Genomic DNA, 27868 nt, shown 5'->3' with positions numbered 1-27868 from the left:
AAAACCTACCCTAAAATATGCGACATGCACATCAGTAGAACCATCCAATTCGCCAAAAAGAACGGGTAAGTATGCGTGTAAGATATACCTCGTTTATCAGCCTAGTTCGTGCGACAGGCCCTCTCACGGCGTTATCATGAAATATTTCGTGACCTGAATTCGGCATTGCACGAGACCTGCTCACCACCCTATCAGCCATTCTAACGGTTAACCGTGTTGCGTGAGTAGCAGCCGTGTGGTGCGTGCGTCGAAACAATACGTGCAACGCGATCACGCGTGCGGATAAAAAAAGAAAGAGAGAAATAAAGACGTCCAGCGATCCACGACCCGGTTGCTCTCGATCGCCGCTCAGAAGTGGTCGTCTGAAAGATTGCGCGTTATCGTCAGCCAATCGGGTGATTACATACTCCTCACCTCCCACCACCGTGTTCGATTCCGCGGCGCGATAGGGACGTGCAATCATTGCAATCTGCGCGATCCTGATAGTACACGTGGCTTGTTTGCAGCTCGATCGCTGATTCACTTGGCTCGAGTTCACACACGAGTTTTCGTACTGGATGTAGATTCTTACTCTTGATCGATATAATATGGTCGTTGACTTTTATTTTTAGGAGACTGCTGTGGGGCTGGATTTTTCTGTATGGAATATACGTTGGATTATTGTTCGATATTTTTAAGATTAGGTTGGAAGATTATTGTGGAGGAATTGGAATTTACAACTTATAGTTTCTACGTTTCGGGTTTTGTAAATATATGCATTAAATACTGGTTGGTGAAAATGTTATCAGAGAACGATATAAATATAACGTTTATCGGGATCGACTCTGCGTTATGGTTTATTTTTGTATTACGTATTCATCGGGGCAGGGGAAATGTTAAAAGTAGATAGCAGTATGTTACTCACTAAATGAATTGGGATGCAAAGCATTAATACTTCATGCGTAGTCGTAAACAAAATTTCATTCATCTAAAAGTTCATTCGTTGAATACTAATGAAATAATCTGCCTGTCGACTATATAATGTCCGAGCGTTTGAGTAATAGTTCCATCCTATTTATCTTCGATCGTTTCTGTAATAATAGATAGCAATTTTTAGCATCATACAAGATAATTCGATTATTTGGAAGAAACCACGAGCTGAAGATACACTCTAATTCGGGTTACTACGATCCTCCTTCACGTTCTGTCGATCAATACATGTCCTGGGGATGCCTGTCATGTCGGATTCCTGTCGTACTTCTGACAGAGTCAACGTGCTCGTTCGAAGATAATGACTTCATATACTACTCGAGCACATTTAACAAGAAATACATCTAAAGGAATAGATCTAAAAATCGAACAAAGGGAAAAATATAAAACAAGGATCATGTCGGAATAATCGAATAATTTCTAAATTAATTCAATTTTAAAAATCGAAATTACACGAATTTACGAAAGTTTCGCGAAATAAAGCGGAAAGTTTCACAAATCTGTGGAAGATTCAACGGCTTCAGGAAATTATGAAAGTAGACACGGGTCAAACAAATGTTCTTTCGCCCAGCGATAATTTGCAGCACGGGAACCGAGAGTCAACCAAACTTTTCTAACAGTTTCTAAAACACACCAGGGCCGCTTTGGCCATGACACACATAAGAACCAGCCTTTCGCATCCTCTCTTGAAAAAACATCCAACGGTCTATACCCATAATTCATTCAAAGCCTCTTGCGTTTTATCTTCCACGAGAATTCGACCTTTTCCCCGTATCTAAACGGAAAAAACGGAATTTGCTACATCACGAAGGCATGATTATCAAGAACTTTTTAATTTACCCTTGATTCGTGACACTCCATTCGTGTCATAGCTAACGCGTAAATAACCTCGAAATTCCATTTTACTCTTCGTTGAACAAGTAGGCGAGAAATTCTATTCAATGGCTCGGTGTTGTGTAATAAGATACCCAGTTCGTAGCTGCATTAGAGGTTTCTCTTCGAAACTTAAATTGTTTAGATCTTGCGTCTTAAATATGATCCGAATATACGAATATCGTTGAACTGTACGACAACAATGTTAAGATAACCTGCAAGAAATAGCGTTAGATTATTAGAAATACGATTCACACTTTGGGAGTGAAAGAAAGATTATTCTTACGGTAACAGAGGATAAATAACGAGATAATACGTGATATATCTCTGATACAATTAATGAGAAACTGATATGACTGACACTGACGTCGAGAATCAAACGTCTGCACGATGTTTATCGTAACGATAGAACTTCGTTAGTTCACCGTGGAGGCCGCCATATGTCAGGCAATGATTTCGCGTCGCTGTTGCATTGTGCAATAATTTCCAGTCACTGGAGGTTATGTTCGGTTTCGAGGCTCGCGCGTTGCGAGAACCGAGAAGGACTAATCGTTTCTAAGAACCCGTGGCCTAAATCGGCTCGCGTTAGGTATTCTTAAACTTATCCCGATTCGAACATACGCGTGATACGCCAAACACGATATGTACATACAAACACCGAGGAGATCCTCGAGAACATAAAGAAATAACAAATCCCAATGAACGCTAACGAATTGTAAAATATGATTTAGAAAGTCACATTTTCTTAACCCTTTTACCTCGCCTCGCAGATTATGACTCAAATGTGAGAAACACGAGATACCACCGTGGTCAAGTTTTATTTTAACACTTTGCCGGATTTTAGGCAAACGATGCGCAATAGGATATTTTAAATTCAAATTCTGAAAAGCGTATAATAAGAAAAATGCTTTGAGAGTTATGTAACAATATACCATGTGGAATTTGTTTCCTGTTGGAGGTACACTTATTTAATTCTAACGACTCTCAATTTAATTACAGGGAAACTGAACGAGAAATACTATGGAAAATAATTCTCAGGTAATTACCTTTGGTAGAAAATATTTATATGCATATAACTACGTACATATTTTAATAACTAATTTTTATGAAATAAATAACAACCACAGGAGTAAATCTGAATAGATGAACAAAATATCAACAAGATATCCAATACCTGTATTACGAATTCACAGAACAAAGCACTGTTAAACTCAATTTGCACACGAAGCACCAGTCGTCCTTAGCTATTAAATAATTTTTCTTTCTCGAAGAAGAGAGGTTAAGACAGCTATCGGTATCCGAATAGAAACAAGTGCAAACATATCGCGCTTCCTAAATCTTTTCCTATTCCTTCTGGAAGAGGTAACACTTAAAACGGAATATTTATCTCTGGCAAGACGATTACCAAAATTATTCGAGTGATTAAACGTGAATCGTCAGCACTATATCGACAAAGAACAGTTTCGTGAATTAGTTCGTAGCGTTCCGTGAACAAGAAGGAGGGCGCTGTACGTCGCAGCGATTCTGCATAGGGAATTAATAGTCGGAAACGACGAATTAATGTTTCAGGAAGGCGCACACTCGGGGACGAAGTGTACTCGGAAATTTCCGGCGTGGTTGCGCGCGTGCACGTCTAGCTGAAACTTTTACGAGGCACGTGCGCGAAATTGCAGTCAACTCGAGGTAAAAGCGGCGCTGGAAGGACAGAGGGAAGAGGGCGCCGCCAAGTGGATGCGGTCGTGGTGCATCGATTTGAACGGACGGCGGGAACGGTTTCTGGCCTGTTCATTTATAATTCAACGACGCGGCTTGCAGAGTCCTTTGGAACAGGGGACGCGTGCGACTTTTGCGTTGTAACGAGAGAAATACGACGATGGCGGAAGAAGTCAGTGTCTTAACCTTGCACTGCGATTTAATCACGAAAAAGTGGTATTTATAAAATATTTTAATTATGGCCGCGTGATTAGTGTAGCTAACCGTGAAATTTGACATGGAGGACTCGCCATTTTACTACAAAGAGCTAATACGTTCTCCGCATTAGCTTTCCAGCAAAAGTTCGTAATTCCGTCAAGGTAAACGAGCTTAACACGATTTATTTTATCGAAAAAATCGTAAAATTGTTTAAATTAATTTTTTAATCTTGGAAATACGTAATCTTGGTAATGTCAATATATTCGCGATCGTTGATGTGATTTCAGTGACGTCATTTATGATGCTCTTCCTTGTTGCCGCTGACGTGGGTTCACGTCATGGCAAATTCTGTCTCTGGTTACCGTTAACACGATTTCGGGGCACGGTTTCTTACAACCTTAATATTTTGACACTCGAGCATCGCAGAGCAGTCTGACAGTGATACATGTCCACACGTGGTTGGTATTTTATTCTTTTCTTCCTGCCTTTGCAAATTTTACACATCTTTGAAAAAATTTCTAATACAAATTTCTCACACAGGACCGTGGAATTTTTAATCATTTCTACGTGATGATCAATGTGACATAACCCTCTGTTTCGATCTTCAGTTTAACCCTTTGACTGCTAACTGCTAAGCTAAAATGCTTCGTGTGAGCGGCCTGCAGTAGCGATCGCTGAGGACTGAATACTTTTTCGCGCAATATGGACCTTGTCGACGGCGTATTAACATATTATAATATAGTACACTCCAAAACGGATCCAAACTTTTTTATTTTCGATATAAATTGTTTATTGGTAAGCAGCGAGTTTTGGACATATACGATAGAAATGATATCCGAATTTGCATTCATAGTCTACACCAATAGTTTTTGCTGGACGTATATAAGCGCGCATTGCAGTCAAAGGGTTAATGAAGTTAAATTATGGACACCAGTGAGAAGGTACCAAGTGAGAAGGTTACTCGTCATTTTTATCCCTATCAAAACAAGAGAAACACGTAAGAACCACCTTTTGAACCTTTATTGTTCAACAAAGCAAAAGATCATACAGTTAGATCGTGTTCTCGATCATTAAACGATCATTCGGTTAATTATTGCAGACCCAAACGGATGAATTGATTTGAACAAAAGGATCACGGTCCCGACCAACCAGTCTACTCTTCAGATTCTCGATGGAACATTTGAATGACACGAAATTAGATGGTTCACGGCCTGGAAAGGCCAGAGTAGGAAGGACGCGTAGAACGTTCGAAAATGGCGGGAGAAAGTCACTGCGTTCTTAGAAGAAAGACCCGAGGACTGACGTAATTCCCGTCACGCACGTTTTAAAAAGCCTGCAATCATCGGTCCGCCATCGAACCTTGAAACAAAACTAAGGAAGAAAACGGATCGGGGGGAAAAAACGCGATACTCCCGTCATGAGCTAAGATCCATCTAGCGAGAGAAATCTGAGGCAGCCCGGACGCGACGAATCGTTGGCTAGAAAGTGGCGAGCGTCTCTATATTCCGAGGGACTCTAACGAAAAAAGAAAAGCCAGCTCCTAACGACAAAGTCAAAGCTAGCATAACTGTACATCTAATAGAATGGCTCAACAATCCCATGACCGTTCTATTTCCCCACGGTTCCGTTCATTCCGCTAGCCCATGCCTCGCGACAGTCCCAAACGTCGATTAGACGTTGCCCAGGTGGCTTACGAAACGAAAAAGGCCCTTTCTCTTTTCGCGCCCCGTCTTCTTCCGCTCGACACGGCCCAACGCGCCGCTACCTTTCTCCTCGTCGTCTTTTCTCCAACACGAAAGAGGAAAGCGCGGCTGCTCGAGCACGGATAATGTCACTAACCGTTGCATTAGCTGACGGTTCGCTTCTTTCTTTACCGTCGCGGCTGTCCGCTCGTCTAGCAGCGAGTAAAAATGGTTAAAGCCTGATCCGCGACATCGAACCATCTCCCGGTGATTACCTGGCCTCGCGTGTGTAGTATGCCCGTGTACGTAGACGTCTCGCCACCCTATGTGATCAGCTACAGCCTGTTTTACGTCGTGACGGTCGTGTCCGTGGCGTCATACGCCCGGTGATTTGCTCGCCGGAGCAAAAGATGTTCCCAGTGGCTGCACCGTCGCCTGCATCCTCTTTGTACACTTTGTTCACACCGTGAAGGTGTGAAGGCGAGGCAATGGGCGCCGTCCTAAGGTAGAGCGTGTGCCGTCCCTGGGTGGGCGTAAATCCTGCCTAACAACGTCGTCGTCGTTGTCTTTGTCGTTGTTCTTCTCTTTTTGCGCGCTAGAGCGCACCTTTCCACGGGGAATCGCTCGGTGTCCGTGGTAAAAAGTATCGAGATAGATGGAGAGTGAAGGAGAGCGAAGGAGAGCGGGAAGGGAGCGAATTTTCGAGGACGACCGTGCGGTATCGAGGGCCGAGTCGATTAGGCATCCGGACACACACCTAGACGCCGGCGTCGCGGTGACATTTAAGAGCCACTGCTGTGCTCTCCGAAAATAATTTCTCAGCCTTCCAGTCGGTGATCCAGGGGCGCGAGAAGGTTCCATCGAGCGGACTACCTTCGACGGAGTCGAAGGCCCTCGAGTTCTCTCAGAGGATCGAAGATGATTGATTCTACAATTTTCTTTGTGGGCCTTTTGGAGGTTAGAGTGATGGAAATGAATAAAGAAACTGGTCTATGGCTTTTTAAAGAATTATTCGCCTATTTATCATTCAAAAAACTGTTGTCTGGGTGCTCCAGAGTTCGATAGTGTCATAGATGGAGTCGAAGGTCCTCGAGTTCTCTCAGAGGATCGAAGATAATTGATTCTCTAAATCTTCTTTGTGGGTCTTTTGGAGGTTAGAGTGATGGAAATGAAGAAAGAAACTAGTCTATGGCTTTTTAAAGCATTATTCGTCTATTTTTAATTTGGAAAATTGTTGTTTGGGTGTTCCCCGATAGTCAGTTCGATAATGTGATTACAGATGGAGTCGAAGGCCCTCGAGTTCCTTCAGAAGACCAGAGATGGTTGATGATTCCGATTTTCTTTGTGGGTTTTTTGGAGGTTAATATGACAGAAATTAAGGAGGACACTGGACTATTGGTTTATTCGTCAATTTTTCATTTTGGAAATTGTTCGGATGTTCCAAAGTTCGATATACAGAGTCTAACTTAATGAAAAGATCAGCAAGTGTATGATGAATGAATTTACAATTTTTCTTAAAATGTAATACTAGATGAACTTTTCGAAACGCGAATAAAACTGCGACGATATTATTCGGTTTTCCAATATTAACCCTTCAAAGATGGCGCATGATGCCTGATATCTTCCTACGTGATTGATACTTTGCATAATATAGGTTCCCAGGTTAAGTCAAGATCGAATCAAACTTTCGTACATTTTTTAAACCTATCTAAATTCCTTGATAAATTAAGCAATAAACTTTCCCCAATCTTGTGGCAGACTTAAATCTCATCTACGAGCGAAGCCAAACCTAACCTGAAAAACTTAGAACAGTAAATCTCAGAACCGTGTACTAGACGCTTCTATCCTGCTCCGATATTTAAAAAAATTCAAAATTCCGTCAAATTAACCTAGGAAATATAGCAAGATGCCGAAACGAGGCGAACAATGGGGAAACAAACGAAGAAAATATTGTACAATACAAATGAACACTGAAACGGATAAACGGCTATGCGAAATATGGGAAAACGGAGCGAGCCCCGTGAAATCTTCCTGATCCACGAATCGTGGCTTACATTTCAAGGATGCTTCGAGATTGCATTTCGTTACCCGAACCTTCGTCCGTAGTGTCTCGTAAGAGGAGAACGGTGAGGCCAATGGAAAGGGAAGTGACGAGTTGCAACATCAAGAAAGCTTCACGTGCAACCGATGATGCAACGATTAGCCGTGCATTTTGTAACATTAGATGTGGAAGGTCTTGCCTTCTGGCGACGCATTGGCCCACATACAAGGTTTCGCCTTTAAGCGACATCCGGGCTGGTGTTCGCGATCACCTAATTGCTCCTAATCTTCGTGTTTTAACCTTTTTTAACGCAAGAACTACCAACCCAGTTAAAATGACTGGTTCCAGAATTTTCCTTTCTGCAACCACCGAACACATACACCTGCTTTAAGAATAAAATTGGTATCAACTCATATTAAGAAAGAACTGTAATCAATATATTCACTCGTATTCATCGTATCGCTGAAATGACTATAATCTGTGCACGTTATAGTTAGGTACCCATTAAAGATCGGTAGATCGGTAGAAATGTGCACAGTGTGCATGGTTTCTGTATACACGTTTTCCTAAGTGTTAAATAACAACTGTGTCGAATAAAACAACTATATACAAATGGCACTTGTATACGCATCATTTGGTGCCGAATATATGGGGTGCCCGTACCCAGGAGTCGTCGTGAGGACGCCACCTATATGCGACGCATATTCCTTTGCGGACCAGAGCCACATATATGCGTTTTGCGGAAGCCATCAGTTTGGCCGAGGAACGCATATATGTATTCGACGAAAACAACCGATAGGACTGAGAGACGCATAAATGTGTTCCACGTAAACACATTGCTATGGCCGAGAAACACAAATATGCTCCTACTGTTGCGGACCTAGGATCCTCGCGTCCCAAGTTAAGTGACGGACTGTTTTATGTCCTTATTGTCAGCGTCGCTGTGATAGAAAATCGCGTTTAAGCAGAAATGAGTGCTGGTAGTTTTGAATGACTATCGCGGCAGTGGCTCCAGCCCCATGGTACAGTTTACTCGAAACCGCTCCGTTCGCAAAGCCTATATGCGGCGTTCGTGCCCACTGGGCATCTCGAAGCGAAAGGCTCAATTTTTCGTTCGCGATTCGATAACGAGCATCTGATCGAGATGTCGACTTTGGAAACCGAATTTTTAAGATGGCTACACGAGATTTTTCACTTGCGAGTAAAGAAGCACGAGGCTGGTTCGCGTAATCGTTTACACACGCGTGTTCGCGCCGACGATGAATCGAAAGACACGTGGTGCGTTCAAGGAAAGTTTGGTAAACTTTTGTAGTCGATGATGCTCAGGCAGTAATTTAAACTTACACGCGGTCTGTTACGTTATGTACTCGTTCATAGAGACCAGGCTTAAGGCTGGACTAAAATTTTATAAATGGGAATTAACGATATTCTAAATGCACTGTGCTCCGTGAACATGCATTGGAAGCTTGGCTAAAATTTTGTAAAATTTATATTTCAATTAGTATATATTATTATGTCCTTTTTCACGAGTGACGTAATTTTTTAAGTGATTATACTTTATATTTATTTTTTAAACGAAACGCCATTCTTTAAGTTCGTTGAAAATTAGTAACATGCTTGCTTGTCGATATTCTAATTGTAATTTGGCATGCAAGTGAATGTTGTACGCGATCGAACATATTAGTGATGTGATACTTGGAGAGTATCATGTGTGAATGATAAATAAAATCGGACTCACCATCTGGAGTGGAGACAGTGCCAGCCTTGTTGATCTTCGTATTCCACATAGCGGGGGTTGTCGGTGCAGGACTGAGATCAGGAGTCGGTGGATGAGCGGGTGGCAGGGGTACTATGGCGTGACCAACTTGCCCTCCGTGCTGCATGTGATCCGAATTCGAACCGTAATGACCGCCATCGAACCCCCTTCCCCCGGAATAAACCTCGCCTGACAATCTTTCCGCCAATTTCTCTGCTCTCTCTCGATCGGTCATCGCTACTGGCTCTTGCTTTATTCGAAGATCTGCGAACAAATGCGAAGTTCATATAAATATATTATACTCATATAACATCCGAATCTTAAAATATAATTCTTCTCGACTCGAACAATTTGGAGGTAAAATGGAATTCGATATATCAACCCTCTCGCGAATATATGTCGGCAATATTGTACTAACAATATGACACACGTAGTAAGAAGAAAATTCCAAGGGTACATCGGAAATATTAAAAAATAATGCAACGATATTTATCGGAGATATGGACAGTGGTGGCGCTAGTGAGTTAAGTGGACACTAAAACGCTTACTCGTGAAAGGGTTAGGGAATCGAAATGAAATTTGATGAAATCTTTTAAATGAAATAAAAATATTGTATATATATATGTAAGGTTGAGGGTGGTATCTCACATACATAGGATTGACAGATATACGTTCTCTCACAAGGCAACATTGATGATGATTAATTATATGATTATTATATGTTTCAAAGATAAAGATATAAACGAGTAAGTTAAGACTAACTCTATTTGCTAACACTCTTTGATACTAATATGATATTGTCACGCTGACAATTCACTGACCTCTGACAATTCTCTGATACTCTCACTACGACTTTGACTACTCACAACTACTGTCTATATTCTCTCTTACCACACTCTCTCCCTTACTACCTCGCCCACATTTTTGCACTCTGTCCTCAATCACGCATTTCCCAAGCATCTTCGGTGAGCCAGGTACACCAAGTCCTCAGGACTCATTGCTCGCACTCGACTCTATCATAAATATCCCTCACCAATCGATCCTCTCCTCGCTCGTTCTACGTCCCAAACACTCTCAACATTCTCTCCGAGCCGCGCTCGTTCCATTTCTACATATATGCACAGAAATAATTGTATATACACGTGGATGTTTCAGAGATGTACGTAGACCTACCTTCGGCTACGCTTTCCTTGAGATCGCAGTTGCTACGTTCCTCGGACCTCGCTCGTTCCAATTCCTGTTCCAATTCCGTCGGTGTGTGTGGTGCGGTGTGAGGATGTGCGGGCGTTTCTGAAGGCTGGATGAACGGCTGGTAGTAGTGGTTCTCCAAGAGAAGCGGTTGCGGCGCCGATGCAGGCCGGAAGGAAGTGCCATCGCGCAACACGCTCGCCCTTCCCAGAGTATCTATGTCGCTGGGCGATCTAAAAATAGGCCCAAAAACAAGTTTCATATCGCGTGAAAATTTGCTCGATAACATTGGGAAATTTTATATAATAAGCACAGGTTATCACAGGAATTCAGCCGACTTAGTAGACGCGTGGTAACTATATTTGACTCCTAAACTCCGTCAACTATATTACATGCACAGCTGATTATTTAGAGGAGTATAGAAGTAGATTTATACTAAACTGTCTTATATACATATATCTTCCCTGTAATTCTATTATTATTCCACACATTAGTACAATATGAGTCGCTCATTGCACAAATTGGTTCGCCAAATTTCATTCTGGTGATTTTTCACTGAAAAATGCGCAACAATCTGGCCGTCCAGTTGAAGTCGACGAGACCCATATCAAGGCCATTATCGATTCAGATCGTCATAGCGCAACACGTGAGATCGCAGAGAAGCTCAATGTATCGCATGCAAGCATTAAAAAAAAATTAAAACGGCTTGGCTGTGTCACGAAACTCGATCAGCTTAAGGAAATTCAATTGACGCAACGCATTAGCATTTTGACGCAACGCATTAGCATCTGCGATTCGCTTCTGAAACGCAACGAAATTGATCGATTTCTGAAACGACTGATAACTGGCGACGAAAAGTGGATAGTTTATAACAACGTTAATCGGAAAAGATCGTGGGTGATGCAAGATGAACCAGCCCAGACGACACCAAAATCTGAGATTCGCTAAAAAATCTTGTATTTTCCTTCTTATTTCAAATCCGCGATCACTTAGTTCCCAGCGTAATATAACGATAGTTATTTCTTTCTACCCATGATCCCAATACCAAAACAGTCGGAGAGCCGCAGGAAGGTCGCGGTGGTTTGAAAATTTCATACGGTAGAAGGGCTTACCTCATCAGCCTTTTCTGCGGGCTTTCGTAATAGTGAGAGGAAGTGGAGTAGAGGCTGGGCACGGTGTAGGCAGGGGCGGGCGACGGTGCCGGTGTGGGGGTCCTCTTCATGGTGTTTCTCACCATGGTTGCTTCACCCGCCTCGCTCATGTCGCTCAGCTCGCCGACGCCGCCGCCGACGCCGCCGATCACGCCGCCCACGCTGCCGCTCACGCTACCACCGACGTTTCCGCTCGCGTTGCCGCTTCCGTTGTCACCGCTGCCGCTGCTGCCGCCGCCGCTCCCGCCGCTCCCGCCGCCGCCGGCGTCGGTCGACGAGTTACTGTTCTCCGCGGCGCGACGCTGCGCTACTGCCAGCTTCTCGTGCTCGATGGACAGGCCCTTTACCTGCAAATCGCGGGGAATCGCGGTTTAAATCACCAAGGATTACGCAAATCCTCTTCTGACGGACAGCGTCGAATATTGAAATGCACGAGTGCCGCGGTGCTCGCTTAATTGTCGCACGGTTCACCCGACTAGCTGTCGCCTTTGTCCTGCGATTTAAGGATAGCGGGTGCCATGATCGACGGCGAAGTCGATCGCACGTGGCAATCTTGTCCGAACACGTCGAAGAATAACACGTAACTGGCACGGAAAGACACCGGTGAAAATTAGCCGCGAGCCTGGACGTTTGTTTACGTCGGAGACCCTATCTACAGAGCACACCGCTAGACTCTGATGCTTACGTTTGTTCCAGTTGCTTCCACGAGTATCGCGCTATGTCGTAGGCAAAGGTGTTAAATTTTCGCACGCATGCCCGATTAATTGTCGCACGCTTACCCGTTTAATTATCGCACGCTTACCCGTTTAATTGTCGCGCGTATGCCCGCTTAACTGTCGCACGCTTGCCCGTTTAATTGTCACACGCTTACCCGCTTAACTGTCGCACGCCTGCCCGCTTAGGTGTCGCGCGATTTTTGCCAATTTTTGCCCGCTTAACCGTCGCGAGTCTGTCCTCGCCGATTCATGGAACCGAACGATCATTGACACGCAGCCCCGTCGTTCCGTTCTCTCGCGTCGGCGTCTCAGAACAGGAACTCCTGACCATTAATCGCGGCCAAAAATAAAAAGATGTTCCCGAAAGTATGCAAGGTACGCGCCCGGAACACGTGACTGTTATTTAGGGCAATTATTTGAAAGGAGATGAAATGGAGTCGCATACTTGTAGGCATTCGGCTGCTTTGAGGAAAGAGCTGAGGGATTCCTGGGACACGTGTACCTCTCCACGGTACATGAATTCGAGAAGGGACGCCATATTGTGGGCACTCGTCCCGTCGAGAATAACGATCAGTCCCGCGGGAGAAAGAGGCATTCCTTCGAAGAGTTCTTGAAAGTGCTTGCTGCATGCTGCGAGGATTAACCTGTGTGCCTTGAACGTTACTCCTGGAACACAAGCGAGAATGCAGGTTCGTTAGACGACTCGGAAATATTTCAACATGGCGCGTTACCAGCATTCGTGCAAGCCAGTTTAACACTAGAACTATACCGATCTTCAATGACTACATAGCTGGCATGGATAATAATAATTTCAGGGGTAGATTGAAGATTACTTTTTGCTCCTGTCAAAATTGTCGATACTTCATTCGATAAAATTATATATATTTCATAGTAAGTGTGGAAACTCTGGTGTAAGTCGGTGTCACGTTAAATTTATAATACAGGGTGTCCCAAAAAAATGTATGCACACTTTGCGTGATTATAAAAGCAGTTTTTATTTTTTCCTTACGCTTGTTATTATTACGTTCATGCGAAAGACTGATTTTTTTATTACGTTCTTCAAAGTCTAGTCTAAAACCAGCCATTATTTTAAATGGGTTGTACCTAGGAAAGAAATAATAAATTAGAAAGAATAAGGTATTTAAGTGTGTATACGTTCTTTTGGGACACCCTGTATGTATATTTATCTATTATTTAATAATAAGTGTGGAAACTCTGGTGTAATTCAGTGTCACGTTAAATTTATAGTAATCATATTATGATCATGAGTATATACAAAAATATGGAAATACTTTGTTTGGAAAAAAGAATATACATATATATACAATATGATATCTATATGTATATTACACATCGAATTAATTAATACTTTATTTAATAAACGTTTATTCATAATTATCTCATATTACGATTATATTATATACGAATATGCACAAAATATATTATAATATAATATACAACGTCATATAACACGTGTATAATAATTAAATATACACAAGAAACATTGAAATTATATTTTGTTTCAACCAAAATAGTCAATACTTTATTCGATATACATATGTATGCATATATTTATTTATTATTTAATAATAAGCGTGGAAACTCTGGTCTAATATATATATAATCATATTATGATCATGAATATATACAAAAATATGAAAATACTTTGCTTGCAAAAAGGAATATATATATACATACGATATATGTATGCGATATTTATATATACGATAATATATAAAATTACAATTAATATTATAATACACAATTTATATTACAATATAATATATAACATGATATAACGCGTGTATAATAATTAAATATGCACAAGAAACATTGAAATTATATTTTGTTTCAACTAAAATAGTCAATACTTTATTCGATAAACATATGTATGCATATATTTATTTATTATTTAATAATAAGCGTGGAAACTCTGGTCTAATATATATATAATCATATTATGATCATGAATATATACAAAAATATGGAAATACTTTGCTTGCAATCCCCCCCCCCCCCCCGTCCCCCCCCCCCAAACCCCCCAAAACCTTCCGAGCCACTGCGAAAGCTAAACACACTGAAAAACTACGATCCCACACGGATAATACAAGAAAACCAGACAAGATAATACCGCGCTCGCAACAAAGGGCGGCCATTTTGCATTGGGTTGGATTACGCGCGTTTTCCAGGAACTATTCGACTTTCGTTAGCAGCCTGTGTCTATTCTAACCTTTTTTTCTCACGGCTTTCATAGAGTGGCCGGCGGGGACCGCGGGAATTTTGGCATGCAAAGGAAGTGGTGACTGTCGAACCCTTTTTTTCTTTTTTTCCTTCCACTCGCTCTCCATAAAGGAGCCGTGGAGCCAGCGCCAGCTTGACGTCGATGCCCTTTCTTGCAGTCCGCTGGCTATGTAGGCCATCCTCCGACACGATCTTCCGTAATTTACAATTCACGTGCGCAAGTGTAACGTGCGCGTAATACGATATCGGTGCGCGTCCAACGAATATGGCGCCGCATAGGTTGTACGACAAAATCCGTGAGGAACATACCTTTTGTCCGCGGGATCGCTGCTTCGGATGGGGTACGGTCTATGGGGGATTTTCAGAGGTCGCAGAAGAGACCGTTGAAAAGAAATCGTTGGTTTTTCTACTTTTTTTTTTTGTTCCATAGTAGTGGGAGCTTAGCCACGTGACATAATTTTTAAATTTTAAATTTCGCGGGGTTTGGAATTTCGACGAGAATTTGTCAGAATTTGGTTTCACTCGAGTGTCCAATTTTTGTGGATAAAGATATGGGATATGGGATATTCGAAAATTTTATTTATGGTATAGTTGTGGAGTATCTATAGTGTAAAGTAGTATAGGAGAGTACAGAGTACTGGTACTGGTAAGAAGTTCTTGGTCATTTCGATTATAGTTATTATTTCATTACTTTGTTCTCGATTATGAACAAAGGTTTGAATTATTATTATTTTTCCTTTTTGGTTTTACTTTGTTTTAAACTGATTCACATCTAGGAAATTACAGCAATTTTAGAGAATTTCGCGTTACAGGGTTTGACTGGAAATTTTTTGCAATGGGTAGTAGCACAAAATAATAGAGAATGGTCTAGTGTATTATAGAATAATAAAATGTAGTAAAAAATATTATAGTATAGTAATGAATAATAATAAATAGTCGAAAACAGTATAGAATACTATAGAGTGGCCACTGAAAAGCTAAATGATATTTTTCTATGGTTTTCTAATTTTTTATTATTTCTTTTGGAAATATAATTAATAGATTTTTCTTTTCTTTAATCTCCAAGAAATACTCTACTCTATAATCTACAGAAAATAGAATACCAATAATTTTTCACTGGTTATATCCCTCACTTTTTCACAGGCCTCCCTGTATAAAATAATATAGAACATTTTAGTATATCATGGAATACTAAATATCGTTACAAAATACTGTAAAACAGCACAGAATTTAGATACAAAAGTCGTAACGATATGGAATACACTTCTCCAAATTGGAACTCGACTATCCAGTTACCATGAAGTTCAATTTCCAAATTTGATTTTGAAGAACATTAAATAAAACGCGAGGTATAGTCAATAATTATCAACAATGTGTCATTAGCCGTGTACTGTCATTAAACCTGTTCCTGATAGAAGCACCTGACGAGCTTCAACGGAAAGCTTGCCACCGGACGAAGCATGTTATCCACGAACCATGGAAGATGAGATGAGGCACAACGACACGATATCCTACGGAATAAGGGAATCAAGATGGAAAAAAGAGACACGCGAGAACGGCCGGCCAGGTGGCCGAAACCACCTGCCTTTCGGAATGGCTCGCCTAACTAAAGCGTATCGAGTTCTTCCAGGCTCCTTGACATTCGAAGATTCGTCGAAAAAACGAGCAAACTACGAACCCTTTCGGCAACCAACCCTTCCACTCCGCGCGTGTGCACGAGTGTAAAAGATTTTCAAACTTTTATACGACTATGCGCGATTTCGCTCGATCATTTACTTTCGTTTACGTTCGTGGATTACGTTTACGTTCATCGGGATTATAAATGGGGAATTTATTTTGGAATTTCTTGTACGACGAGGGTCGAGAAGATTCCCATGCTTGATGCAATGTGGCGATTCGTAAACTCTAGGACCACGTGTGTAACAAAGTTATGGGAATTAGAAGGATAGGGGAAAATAGAGTCTCTTGGATTTGGAAGAATTATTAAGGTTAATTTTGGCACAGTTATAGGGGTTATTAAGAAATTCTATAATTTATTAATTAATAATTTTATATAATTAAGAATTATTGATAATTATATAATTAATAATTCTATAATTTCTTAATACAAATTGTGTAAATTCTATTTTATCTAAAAGAAGAGGAATTGTAATAAAATGTTGCGACAAATATATCTATAAATATCACAATCTTTTTCTTGTGACTTAATTTAATTAATTTAATTTAATGAAATTTAATTTAAATTAAATTAAGTCACAAAATTCCTACATAATAGCACGAACTATTATAATTTTTATCTACAGAAAATATATGGTAATAAAAAGTTGTCATAAATGCATCTACAATTATCACAATCTTGTTGTGACTTCATTCAATTTAATTAAATTCAAATTTAAATTATATTATATTAAATTAAGTCACAAGATTGCTAACAGAACAGCACGAACTATTATCATTTTCATCTAAAGAAAATATATAATAATAAAAAGTTGTCATAAATACATCTACAATTATCACAATCGTCTTATTCAATATTTTTCTTGTGACTTCATTCAATTTAATTAAATTAAATTACAATATTTCTCCCATAATAATACGAACTATTATAATTTTTATCTAAAGAAAAAATATCGTAATAAAAAGTTGTCACAAATGCATCTACAATTATCACAATCGTCCTATTCAATATTCTTCTCATGACTTCATTCAATTTAATTAAATTCAAATTTAAATTATATTATATTAAATTAAGTCACAAGATTGCTAACAGAACAGCACGAACTATTATAATTTTCATCTAAAGAAAATATATAATAATAAAAAGTTGTCATAAATGCATCTACAATTATCACAATCTTGTTGTGACTTCATTCAATTTTATTAAATTTAAATTTAAATTAAATTAAATTAAACTAAGTTACAAAATTCCTCCCATAATAACACGAACTATTATAATTTTTATCTAAAGAAAAAATATCGTAATAAAAAGTTGTCACAAATGCATTTATAATTATCACAATTTTCTTATTCAATATTCTTCTTATGACTTCATTCAATTTAATTAAATTAAATTACAAGATTTCTCCCATAATAATACGAATTATTATAATTTTTATCTAAAGAAAAAATATCGTAACAAAAAGTTGTCACAAATGTATCTACAATTATCACAATCTTCTTATCCAATATTCTTCTTGTGACTTCATTCAATTTAATTAAATTTAAATTAAACTAAGTCACAAGATTCCTCTTATAATAACACAGACTGTCACAAACGTATCTACAATCATCACAAAATCTTCTTCCACTTCTTCTTCTTCTAAAAAAATAATAATAAAAATAAAAAAAGCAATAAAAATAATCTCCACAAAACCCATTAATTCAAAAACGAGGATAATACTTTCATTTTCAACTTGGACGATAACAAACGTCCCAACCTGTCAAATCGATTATACCACGATGAACATGATCGCAATGTTATCTATCACAGAAAAATCGGCGAATAGCGGTAACAGCGGTCCCCCCAGAATATGGGACGAATGGAAACGCAGGGATCGGAATATTTGCAACCTACCGAATATAGGAGGCTGCGTATCGTTACAGGTATCCGAGCCAAATATACATTGCTGGATGTGTGGTGTGCAGAGGCCAACGACCGAGTCGCGTGTGCGTGTGTGGGCGTTTTGCGTGGCGTGTTCGTGGCTTATGCCAACGGCTCATAACCAGGACCCGGAAACATGTGCCTGGCATTCCCGCATCCTTTGTGTGGATCGACGCAGCGAAAATAAGACACGGATGTGTTTCACCTCTCGAAACACGCTCCTACCACGATCCACCATCACGCGATGGTAAGAGATCTGTCGACGCATGGTACCTTCCTCGAGATCTCGCGATCTTCTTCGATCGGTTCAAGAATCATATATAGTTTGCACCTCTTTTCCTTATTTTTCTTGGAATTTTTTACCTTTTTACCTTTGGCGATTTAGTAGAATTATCAGAGTAATCCAGAGCTTCCATATAAATAGTATAGTGATTTCTTTGAGACTTCTACCTTCTTTCCTTATTTTTCCTGCAATTTTTTAAAATCGTATGGCGATTTATTAGAATTATCAGAGTAATCGAGAGCTTCGAGAATTCGCAATCTGTTGAAAAATTTTTGTATACATAATACAACTTTTCCCTATTTTTTGGGGAATTTTTTATTATCCTTTGGCAATTTGTTAGAATTATCAGAGTAATCCAGAGCTTCCATATTAATTGTATAGTGATTTCTTTACGACTTGGATCTTCTTTTCCTATTTTTCCTGGAATTTTTTAAAATCGTATGGCGATTTATTAGAATTATCAGAGTAATCGAGAGCTTCCAGAATTCGTGATAGGTTGCAGAATTCCATATTAATAGTATAGTGATTTCTTTGAGACTTCTACCTTCTTTCCTTATTTTTCCTGCAATTTTTTAAAATCGTATGGCGATTTATTAGAATTATCAGAGTAATCCAGAGCTTCCATATAAATAGTATAGTGATTTCTTTGAGACTTCTACCTTCTTTCCTTATTTTTCCTGCAATTTTTTAAAATCGTATGGCGATTTATTAGAATTATCAGAGTAATCGAGAGCTTCGAGAATTCGCAATCTGTTGAAAAATTTTTGTATACATAATACAACGATGTTCTTATTTTTATTGGGACGTACACGTGGTTATACACTTCTACTAATAGAAATTAAAAAAGAAGGTAACGACCTGCGAATATCATTATATTTTTCGTCCTCCAAAATGTGAAGAAAATGGAAAATTTTGGAAAATATATCAACGAATCTCTCTCATTATCAATCATCGTTTGTTGTAATACTCTGAAGCCTAACTAACGAATATAATATAATAACTAAACTAGAATTAACTACACGTGAAGCACTGAAACGAAATACACGAAATTTTCATTTTAGCGTAAGTGTTTATGCTAAAATCACCGAGTTTAGAAAAATATATGAAAAGCTTCGAATTGCTATATTTCCATAGCGAAAAAATCTTTCACTGCAAAGGCTTAATATATTTTTCCACTGCACATATACATACACCAAACTACCTAATCCAAAACATTAAAGAAATGGAAATAAAAATTGCAAAGTCGCGAAAAATCCACCCTTTCACTTTGTTCGAGATTCTCACTCGAATAATGCACAAAAGAACAATCCTGTTCGTTTAATGAAAGCTTCTGGTAACCATCATGGGTCACGGTGACTCACACGCCATGGAACGAATAACTTCGAGGTATACAATCTTCTTAAAAATCCCAACGTGTGCCACTATCTCGATTTATGGTACAGATACCGCTCTAACCGGCATCGAGCTTCATCCAAACTCGAATACCAAAATTATCTTTCCCAAACCACGATCATCCTATTCAGAATCCATCCTGCAACACGTACTCCTTCAACGTCCATATACATCTCTGCTTTTTTAAAAAAGAAAAATATCACTATCATTACGCATCTTGACAACGAGAACTAGTGCCACTCTAATTAAATGAACCTGTTCAGGTGAACCTAAATGACACTCTTTTCGTGTCGTTGCTGTACCTACAGCTATCTCGTGGTGCTAATCGTACAATTTTTAATCTGCCCTGTATTGTATTATAATTACACTATATTTATTGCACGTACGAAGAAATAGAAATGAAAAATATAGGGTGACCATGGGTAAATATAAGGTAGCCTGATCGAACAGGTGACGAATCTGCGCGAAGGATAAATCGGTAATGCAGAACGATTTTTCTCGTACAAAAAGATCCAGATTTACTTTCATTTCAGATCGGTAGTTCCAGTGTCAATCATCGGTCAGGTGAGCTGAAGAGTCGAGGGAAGAAAACAGGAGGGAGATTACTTAAAAAGAATTATAAAAGCTAAAAAAGAATTATATTGAAAATAGAAAATCCACGTTATACGAGTCACCCATTTGTAAAATCGATTAATTGCAAGATAAAAATGAAACAGAAAATAGAATTTTAATGTAAATATAGAAAATTGATCACCAATTGATGAGCTTTGGCACATAATTGTCCCAAGAGGCCCAGAAATTTCTAGAAAAGTCCACAAAGCTGAATAAATAAATCGAAATACGGGATCTAAGTGGCATAATCGTCACGCAGAACAAGATAAGAATGACGACAGGAAGAAACGAGCGAAACAGAGTGAACTGATCACGCAGAACACCCAGTTTAGGGCTAAACTCTGCCAACGCGAATGGAGGCAAGGGTTATCGACGCTCGGAGCCGGGTATCGCGTTCGAAGATGGCAGAACAATCGGAGGAAGGATCTGTTAAACGAAACCCATTAGCCTAAGAACGAGAAATTAATTCACCGAGTCGACAGGCTCCACGTCGGGAAGAAACTTGCAAATAACACGCGCTCCGTTACGCAACGGAGCAATGCACTCTTCACGGGCAACCTATTCATGCCTCAAGGCCAGCTGGTAAGGAGTTTTATGGGCTAGGGTTTTCAGTTTCCTACCATGGTCATCGTTTCCTCCTTCCTCGCTCGCTATAATTCTATTACTCCGTGCACGTCTAACGTACTGTACCCCGGAGAACCCGGAAGTGGCATAAATTAGACCCCACCGTCACTGTACCGACGAAAATGACAACGATTTTTATCAAATCTTTCGTTCCTCTCGCGATACCATCTTCCACGGTTTCGTGGAAACACTCGGTATATGGCTTCTAACTTACAGCTATAGGGTTAGGGGAAATTTCCGCGAGTCATCATCCACACTCTGTCAACGCTGTCATACCCTTTTCTTTGTCTTTCATCGTTATTTTGAACGTCAAAGTGGGAACAAGAGGGGTAAGTGCTTCCTTGGATTCTACTGAGTTTTTCCAATGGAATTTCAATGAATTTAATCGGGGAAGGTTGCTAGTGGTAGTTGTAGAGGTTAGTTCTAGTGGCAGTGCTTGGGACCTCTTGATTGGACCAGTTGAATAACTGTTTTATTGTATTTTGATTCTATCGTGGGATTCGAGCTGAGAAATTCATCGTATTACAGGAATAATTAGCATGAAGTAATACTGTGTTTAGTTTTGGATTATGTTTCGTAGGTGACTATACTTTAGACTATTTCGTGAGGGTTATTGCAATAGTATTTAATACCTTTGGGGAACGATTCGAAGTTTAATTTTGGGTTTTAATAGTAATTTCATGAATATTATTAATATCCTGACTTCGTAAATACAGGATAGAATAAAAAGAATAATAAGTGACAGCGAAGACGATAATAAAGTTATAAACAAGGACCTTAAAGCAGCGTAAATAACCAGACAACTTCCTGGTTACATGACATGACAGAGTTGAAATTAGATCATCGAGAAGAAGACAACACCCACTGCCAAATTTAATAAAATATCTCGTCTCCCATTCAACCACCTCTCACTTCGTATTTCGAATTACAAATTACAAACAATCTTCGAGAAAAGAACACCTACTCCAAAAATCGAATCTTCTCGATTGACACCCCCATGTTACCTCAACCATGTGCATTCGACGAATATGTCTGTGATTACAAAGAAAATTAAGAATTAAATTTCTTATCACCATTTGAAGACCTTTTCGTGAGAAACAAGAAGCAATTCGAAGCTTTTCTATTAAATTTTTGCTAATAATGTACTGTCTTCTAATATCCCATACATCGTTACACATTAACCCCTTATAGAATCCCTATTTAATAATAGAAAATCTAACGGAAAAGCGTTCAGAATTTATACGAATCTCTTTTGTGTAAAGGCTTGCTAAGTATAATTTTAGTCCCATGACGAAAATTATTCACCTTCGTGAGGTTCAGTATGAAAAACTGACGTCGAATTAGACTCGTTACTATGGTGCAAAGAGTTAACCATAAATCTTGGAATTTTTGCTAACTAGGCACCAAAACTCGTTTCTCTAGTACAAAAGTTCAAATTGCATAATTTTTTCGGAGAAATTTCTTTTTAGTCCTCGTCTCTTAATAAATACAGAATAACGCAACCACGAGCAGCGTATATGCTCATGCCTGCCGTGTATTACACATCCGTTCATCCACGGATCAGTAACACACGGTGATTATGTTGGAAGTGGCGCGAAAAGATAAGGCGGTTGATTCGCTGGGAACACGACAGGCTGCTGGTTATATCGACAAAGAAAGGCAGAGCCAAGGGGCGAAATCGACGGTCAATGGCCCGACAAGGTCGCCGATGCAGAGTACGCGAGCTAGTTCCCCTCTGTAGCTGAATTTTGCCGCCAGATTCCGCGGTACACGCGTGCGCTCGTACGCATGCACGACGCAGTACCGGGCTCGGCTCGCGCGAACCGGCCAATCGCGGCGCTCGGCTTCCTCTGGTTCCGGCCAATGGCCGCGTGGGACCAAGGTCGCGACGCTCGCACATGTTCCCTCGCTGCACGATCAGCTAGGAGTGGGGACGGCCGGCCGGCAGAGCCGAGGACCCGCGCGGCGCGCGCACAGCGGGCGGTGGTGGGGGTGACCGTGAGCTTTGAAACCGTGGCGCGGCCGAAAAATCGGCATCCGCGACCACGTGTGCCGTGCAACCGCACGTGGCTGCACGTGGACGCTAATACTCCTGATGTATTCCGCGGCACTCGGCCTAAGCTGCTAATTACGCGTTTCAGAGACGTGGATCGGCGAACCAGCTCCAACGAATTGTTCCATGCTGCGAACCCTCGCGAGCCCACGATGTTATCGTTTCTCTTGTGTTTAGAGATAAAAGTAAAAATAGTAACGACGAGCTGATGTGAATATACGATTTTGTCCAAGTCCGCGAACTTCGACGAAGCTTCAATTTTTCAATTATTTCTCGGATAGTCGAGATCTTTTACATTAAATGGAAAAAGTTACTCGGTATTGTACACTTTTTATTGTTGGATATAGGAAGCATCGGATTCGAAAAATTAGTATTAAGGAGCCGCTCTTGAATTAAATATTTCTAATTTCTGAAATTCTTTAAATTTTCGATTTAAGAGTGAACCTAACATAACCTAAATGAGCAATCTCAAAATTTGTATTATAAATTCCGGATTCTACCTTATCCCTTTTTCTTTTTCTTTTTCTCCAATATGTATAAAATTAATTTTCCTACATTTCCAATTTCATGTTTTTTTTTTTTTTTTAAACATCTTTTATTTTTTTTATCTACCAATCGCAGGTCATTTTACCGATCATAGTAGGTATATTGTAAAAACAAATTTTTTATGTTTAAAGTAATTTTCTATATTTCGGATTTTAGATGCGAATCGATTTGAAAAATTAAAAGGAAAATTTATACGATATAGTTCTCGTGAATTCGAGGTTTGCAGAATCTACGAATCTTTATAGGTTAACTTCGATGCAAAAATTAATTATTTAAAGATTCTCTAATAATATTTTCGTAAATTTATTAAACGGTGGTTTAGATTTGTAAACCGAGCCAATTCGGTGTAAGGAAAATTTCCTCTGATAATGTACATTATCTTGATCGGTCATTCCATATTATTTCCTATAATTCGGCGATAAAGAAAAAATTGTATAATTGACACTGCGATAAAAATGAGACACAGAGCATCTTTTATAAGCGACGAACGTAACCGGACGATAAAATGCTTTTATGTAATTTCTAGTAATCCCTCGCTTTCACAATACCAGCAGTGAATATAAGCCAGCAGATAACTGACATTATCGTAACAAAAAAATGCAGTTTAATCTAAACGACCGACTCGCGAACTCGTGTCGACCGATCGTCAGACCCGCGCCATTTTTCTTTCATCCAGCGCCACGAATCTTTTACTGGAACTAATTTGCACGAAGTTAACGACGACGCGAGTCAATTTTCGAACAATTCGAGTCTCACAGGAAGGAAAAAATGACAATCTTCAGTCGCCATTTAATAAAATTTCGAAAATTGATATTAATTAATTTATACAATACAAAATAACGTAAAAATTCGTGAAATATTCGCGTAAAATAATTTCACGCATTAATTTGTATACGATTTCTTAATATTTTCAAAAATATTGTCGATTTAAAAAAAATAAATACGCCATTTCGTGGAAGGAGAAAAAGGAACACCAGTGACGTAACTAGAGACTCTGTCGCCATTCTCTATCTCTAGATTTCGAATTCTGTCAATATATCTAACCTAAAATCAAATTTCCATACGATTTCTTAATTAGTATTTTCCAAAATATCGTCGATTTCAAAAAATAAATAATTTGTGAATCGATAGGGATTAAAATCGTAATTATTCTCTCGTGATTTCGAGGATGGAGAAAAAAGGAACACCAGTGACGTAGCTAGAGACTTTATCTCCATTGTCGATCACTAGCTCTCGAATTTTGCCAATACATCAAACCTAAAATCAAATTCACGATAATTATTATTTCACAATAATAATCGACTCACTAATTTCTCTTCCTATTCCCCTAATTCCTCCATTTCTCAAAAATTTGTCTCATCCTATCCCTTCCTCTACCGATCACGGTAAGTTCCGCTCTAAAACCACGTTTAACAACGTTGTCTCTGGATTAATAATAATCATTAACGTGTGTCAGCTCGGAAACGTGGAGTCGCCGTGTGTTCTCGACGTGGCAAGAGAGAAGATATCGCGACTTCATGGTTATATTTATCCGCGTTGCGTCTGTTCCAACAAAGCCCATAAATGCACGCACGAGGCTGCTAAGCCGACGGGTTGTGTAATTGTGTCATTGACCCACTTAGTCGTCCGATGATTAACTCTCGATCCCGGAGAGAATTATCGGTACGTGGGCACCTGCATTCCGTCATGTTTTACACTCCAGCAGTACCTCAAAGGTGCAGGACCTCGCTGTCTCTCATAACCCTTTCGCGACGAGTGACGTATATATACGTCAGTCACTTATTGTTTCACAGCGGCTGCCGTCGTATTCATACGACAGTCATTTATTGCTTTACAGCGGCTGATGCCGTCTACATACGGCAAATCATAATTATATTAATGTATTATTAACCACTTGCGCTACCAATAAACTTACGGTTGCGGTGCCGTGCGCTATAGTCTAACACGCTGCAAGGTGTCGCATTGACGCCGCGAGATACTGTATCGATTCTGAAATATTTCCAAGATATCGATGACACTATGCGACACAGTGCACTCTGGAACTGTAGCTCGAGAAATGAACGATCTGGTTGTTAGCCGACGTGCAATCCACGCCATTTTTATTTCCGCGATAAATGCCCTTTCGACGTGGTGTACACGTCGCTGGCGATTTTGGAACGAAAGCATCTCGACGTGCGTGACACGTCTTTCTAGCGCAATTGGTTAAAATAAATAATAATAATTACTAATATATATAGTAATGTATATATTAATTTCAACAGTAAACTCAAAACAAAGCTAGTACAGGTATTAGGCAAAGCAGAAAATGGCGGCGGAGTATGCTCGGTAGCGCCGCGGCGCAGAGTGGCGAATTATGGTACTAGTGGGCCGTGCTAGTCGCGAAAGGGTTAATTTTTGTTCGCTTTTTACTCGTAATCTGCGAGGTTCCTTCTTCGAGAAAGACGTAAAGCATAATGTTATCGATTCACGCTCGCGACCACATGGTATTTAATACTCTAGTAATCTGATAACGGCAGCAACGCTATCAACAACGTGAGGTTTCGCAACTCTGCGTTTGCCTTGTAATACTAACAAACGACGGGCCTTGAAATCACCCATGGCTCCACGCGTTTCACCTACTGTTTTCCAGTTTAAAACGATTACGAACTGGCAAAGAAAATGTCGAGCGAGATCATCGCTCGTGGTTTAGGTATGTTCTTTCTTTCTCGTGTTTAATTATGTTAATAGCATTTGGTGGTTCCCGTAAGGGGGACCCGTAAGTTGGTCAAGATGGCTGGTCTCGGAGTTTTGTTTAGATAGTCATTATGCAGTGTCTAGTTTGTCGTACGATTTTAGTTTATATTATCTATGCGTGATTTATTTAGAGACAAAGTCGATAGGTTTGGCAACAGGTGAAGAGGATATTTAAACAAGAAGATCTGAGTATGAATATATCATAATTTAAAACTGGAGGATCCGAGGGCTAATTTACTATATATATATTTAAATGCAAATTTAATATGTACATTTAAAAATAAAAAGAAATAGCTAAATACAAATTTACCATGATCTAAAAAAAGAAAAACAGACCTAAATACAAATTTACTACGATTTAGAAGAAAAGCAGACCTAAATACAAGAATTTTTCTATAAATATTGCATGTGCATGGAGAACGGATAAATTACGATTTACATCAGAAGCTTTTTAGGTTATGGGTTAGGTTATGGGTCTCGTTTTGCTTCGTCCATGTCTTCCAAGTGTTGGAATTTATAAAGAAAATATAGAGATATGTAGATACAAGTATATAGATATTTGTATCGTATTCTTATTTATTTCTTAAATACGCTCATACGTGTGTGTATGTACCATGTTCAAAGCTATCTACGTTTGTGAAATAAAATTAATTAAACGAGTTTCGATGGCAAATATATATACATATATATACTCTTCAATTGCCTGGACACGTGGTACAATTTTAGTACAATTTAAAAAAGAAGAGGATCAAACTATTAATTTACTATGATTTAAACATAAAGACCCTCTATAAATATCCAATTTACTAAAAAAATAAAAAGGTGAAGTACAAAAATTTACTAGGTACAATTAAAAGGAAAAAAAAGATAAATACCTAAATGCAAATTTATTAGAATTTTAAAAAAGAAAAGAAACCTAAATACAAATTTACTACCATTTTAAAAAAGGAAGAGACCTAAATATATATTTACTAGCATTTCGAAAAAGGAAAAAATCTAAATACAAATTTACTAGCATTTTAAAAAAGAAAAAGAGACCTAAATGCAAATTTACTACCATGTTAAAAATGGAAGAGAGTCCTAAACACAAATTTAGTACCATTTTAAGAAAGGAAAACAGACCTAAATACAAATTATTAGGTACGATTTAAAAAAAGTATACCTAAATGCAAATTTACCATTATTTCAAAAAAGAAGAAAAAGAGACATAAATACAAATTTACTACCATTTTAAAAAAGGAAGAGACCTAAATATATATTTACTAGCATTTCGAAAAAGGAAAAAATCTAAATACAAATTTACTAGCATTTTAAAAAAGAAAAAGAGACATAAATACAAATTTACTAGCATTTTAAAAAGGGAAAAGAGACATAAATACAAATTTACTACCATTTTAAAAAAGGAAGAGAGACCTAAACACAAATTTAGTAGCATTTTAACAAAGGAAAAGAGACCTAAATACAAATTACTAGGTACGATTTAAAAAAGTATACCT

General features: G+C 39.1%; 1 protein-coding gene and 1 long non-coding RNA gene across 2 annotated transcripts in view; both read right to left on the bottom strand.

The window, feature by feature from the left end:
* Positions 1 to 27868, bottom strand: part of chinmo (Chronologically inappropriate morphogenesis) — a 91838-nt gene that overhangs the window by 13523 nt on the left and 50447 nt on the right. Inside the window, exons 3-6 of the mRNA XM_017906222.1 lie at positions 12733 to 12953; positions 11533 to 11918; positions 10406 to 10653; positions 9215 to 9496 (exon numbers count right to left, since the gene is read on the bottom strand). Coding sequence (XP_017761711.1) covers positions 9215 to 9496; positions 10406 to 10653; positions 11533 to 11918; positions 12733 to 12953 — 1137 coding nt within the window. The remainder of the gene's footprint in view (positions 1 to 9214; positions 9497 to 10405; positions 10654 to 11532; positions 11919 to 12732; positions 12954 to 27868) is intronic.
* LOC108551880 (uncharacterized) lies at positions 95 to 2205 on the bottom strand. The gene is made up of 5 exons (XR_001890509.1): positions 2129 to 2205; positions 1810 to 2057; positions 905 to 1070; positions 415 to 636; positions 95 to 362 (listed from the first exon to the last, which is right to left on the bottom strand). It is a non-coding gene; the product is annotated as an uncharacterized LOC108551880 (long non-coding RNA).

The sequence above is a fragment of the Eufriesea mexicana genome, unplaced genomic scaffold (assembly GCF_001483705.2).
Source record: "Eufriesea mexicana isolate 0111107269 unplaced genomic scaffold, ASM148370v2 scaffold5190, whole genome shotgun sequence".
NCBI classification, from domain to species: domain Eukaryota; kingdom Metazoa; phylum Arthropoda; class Insecta; order Hymenoptera; family Apidae; genus Eufriesea; species Eufriesea mexicana.
This window is presented reverse-complemented; position numbering and strand designations above follow the sequence as displayed.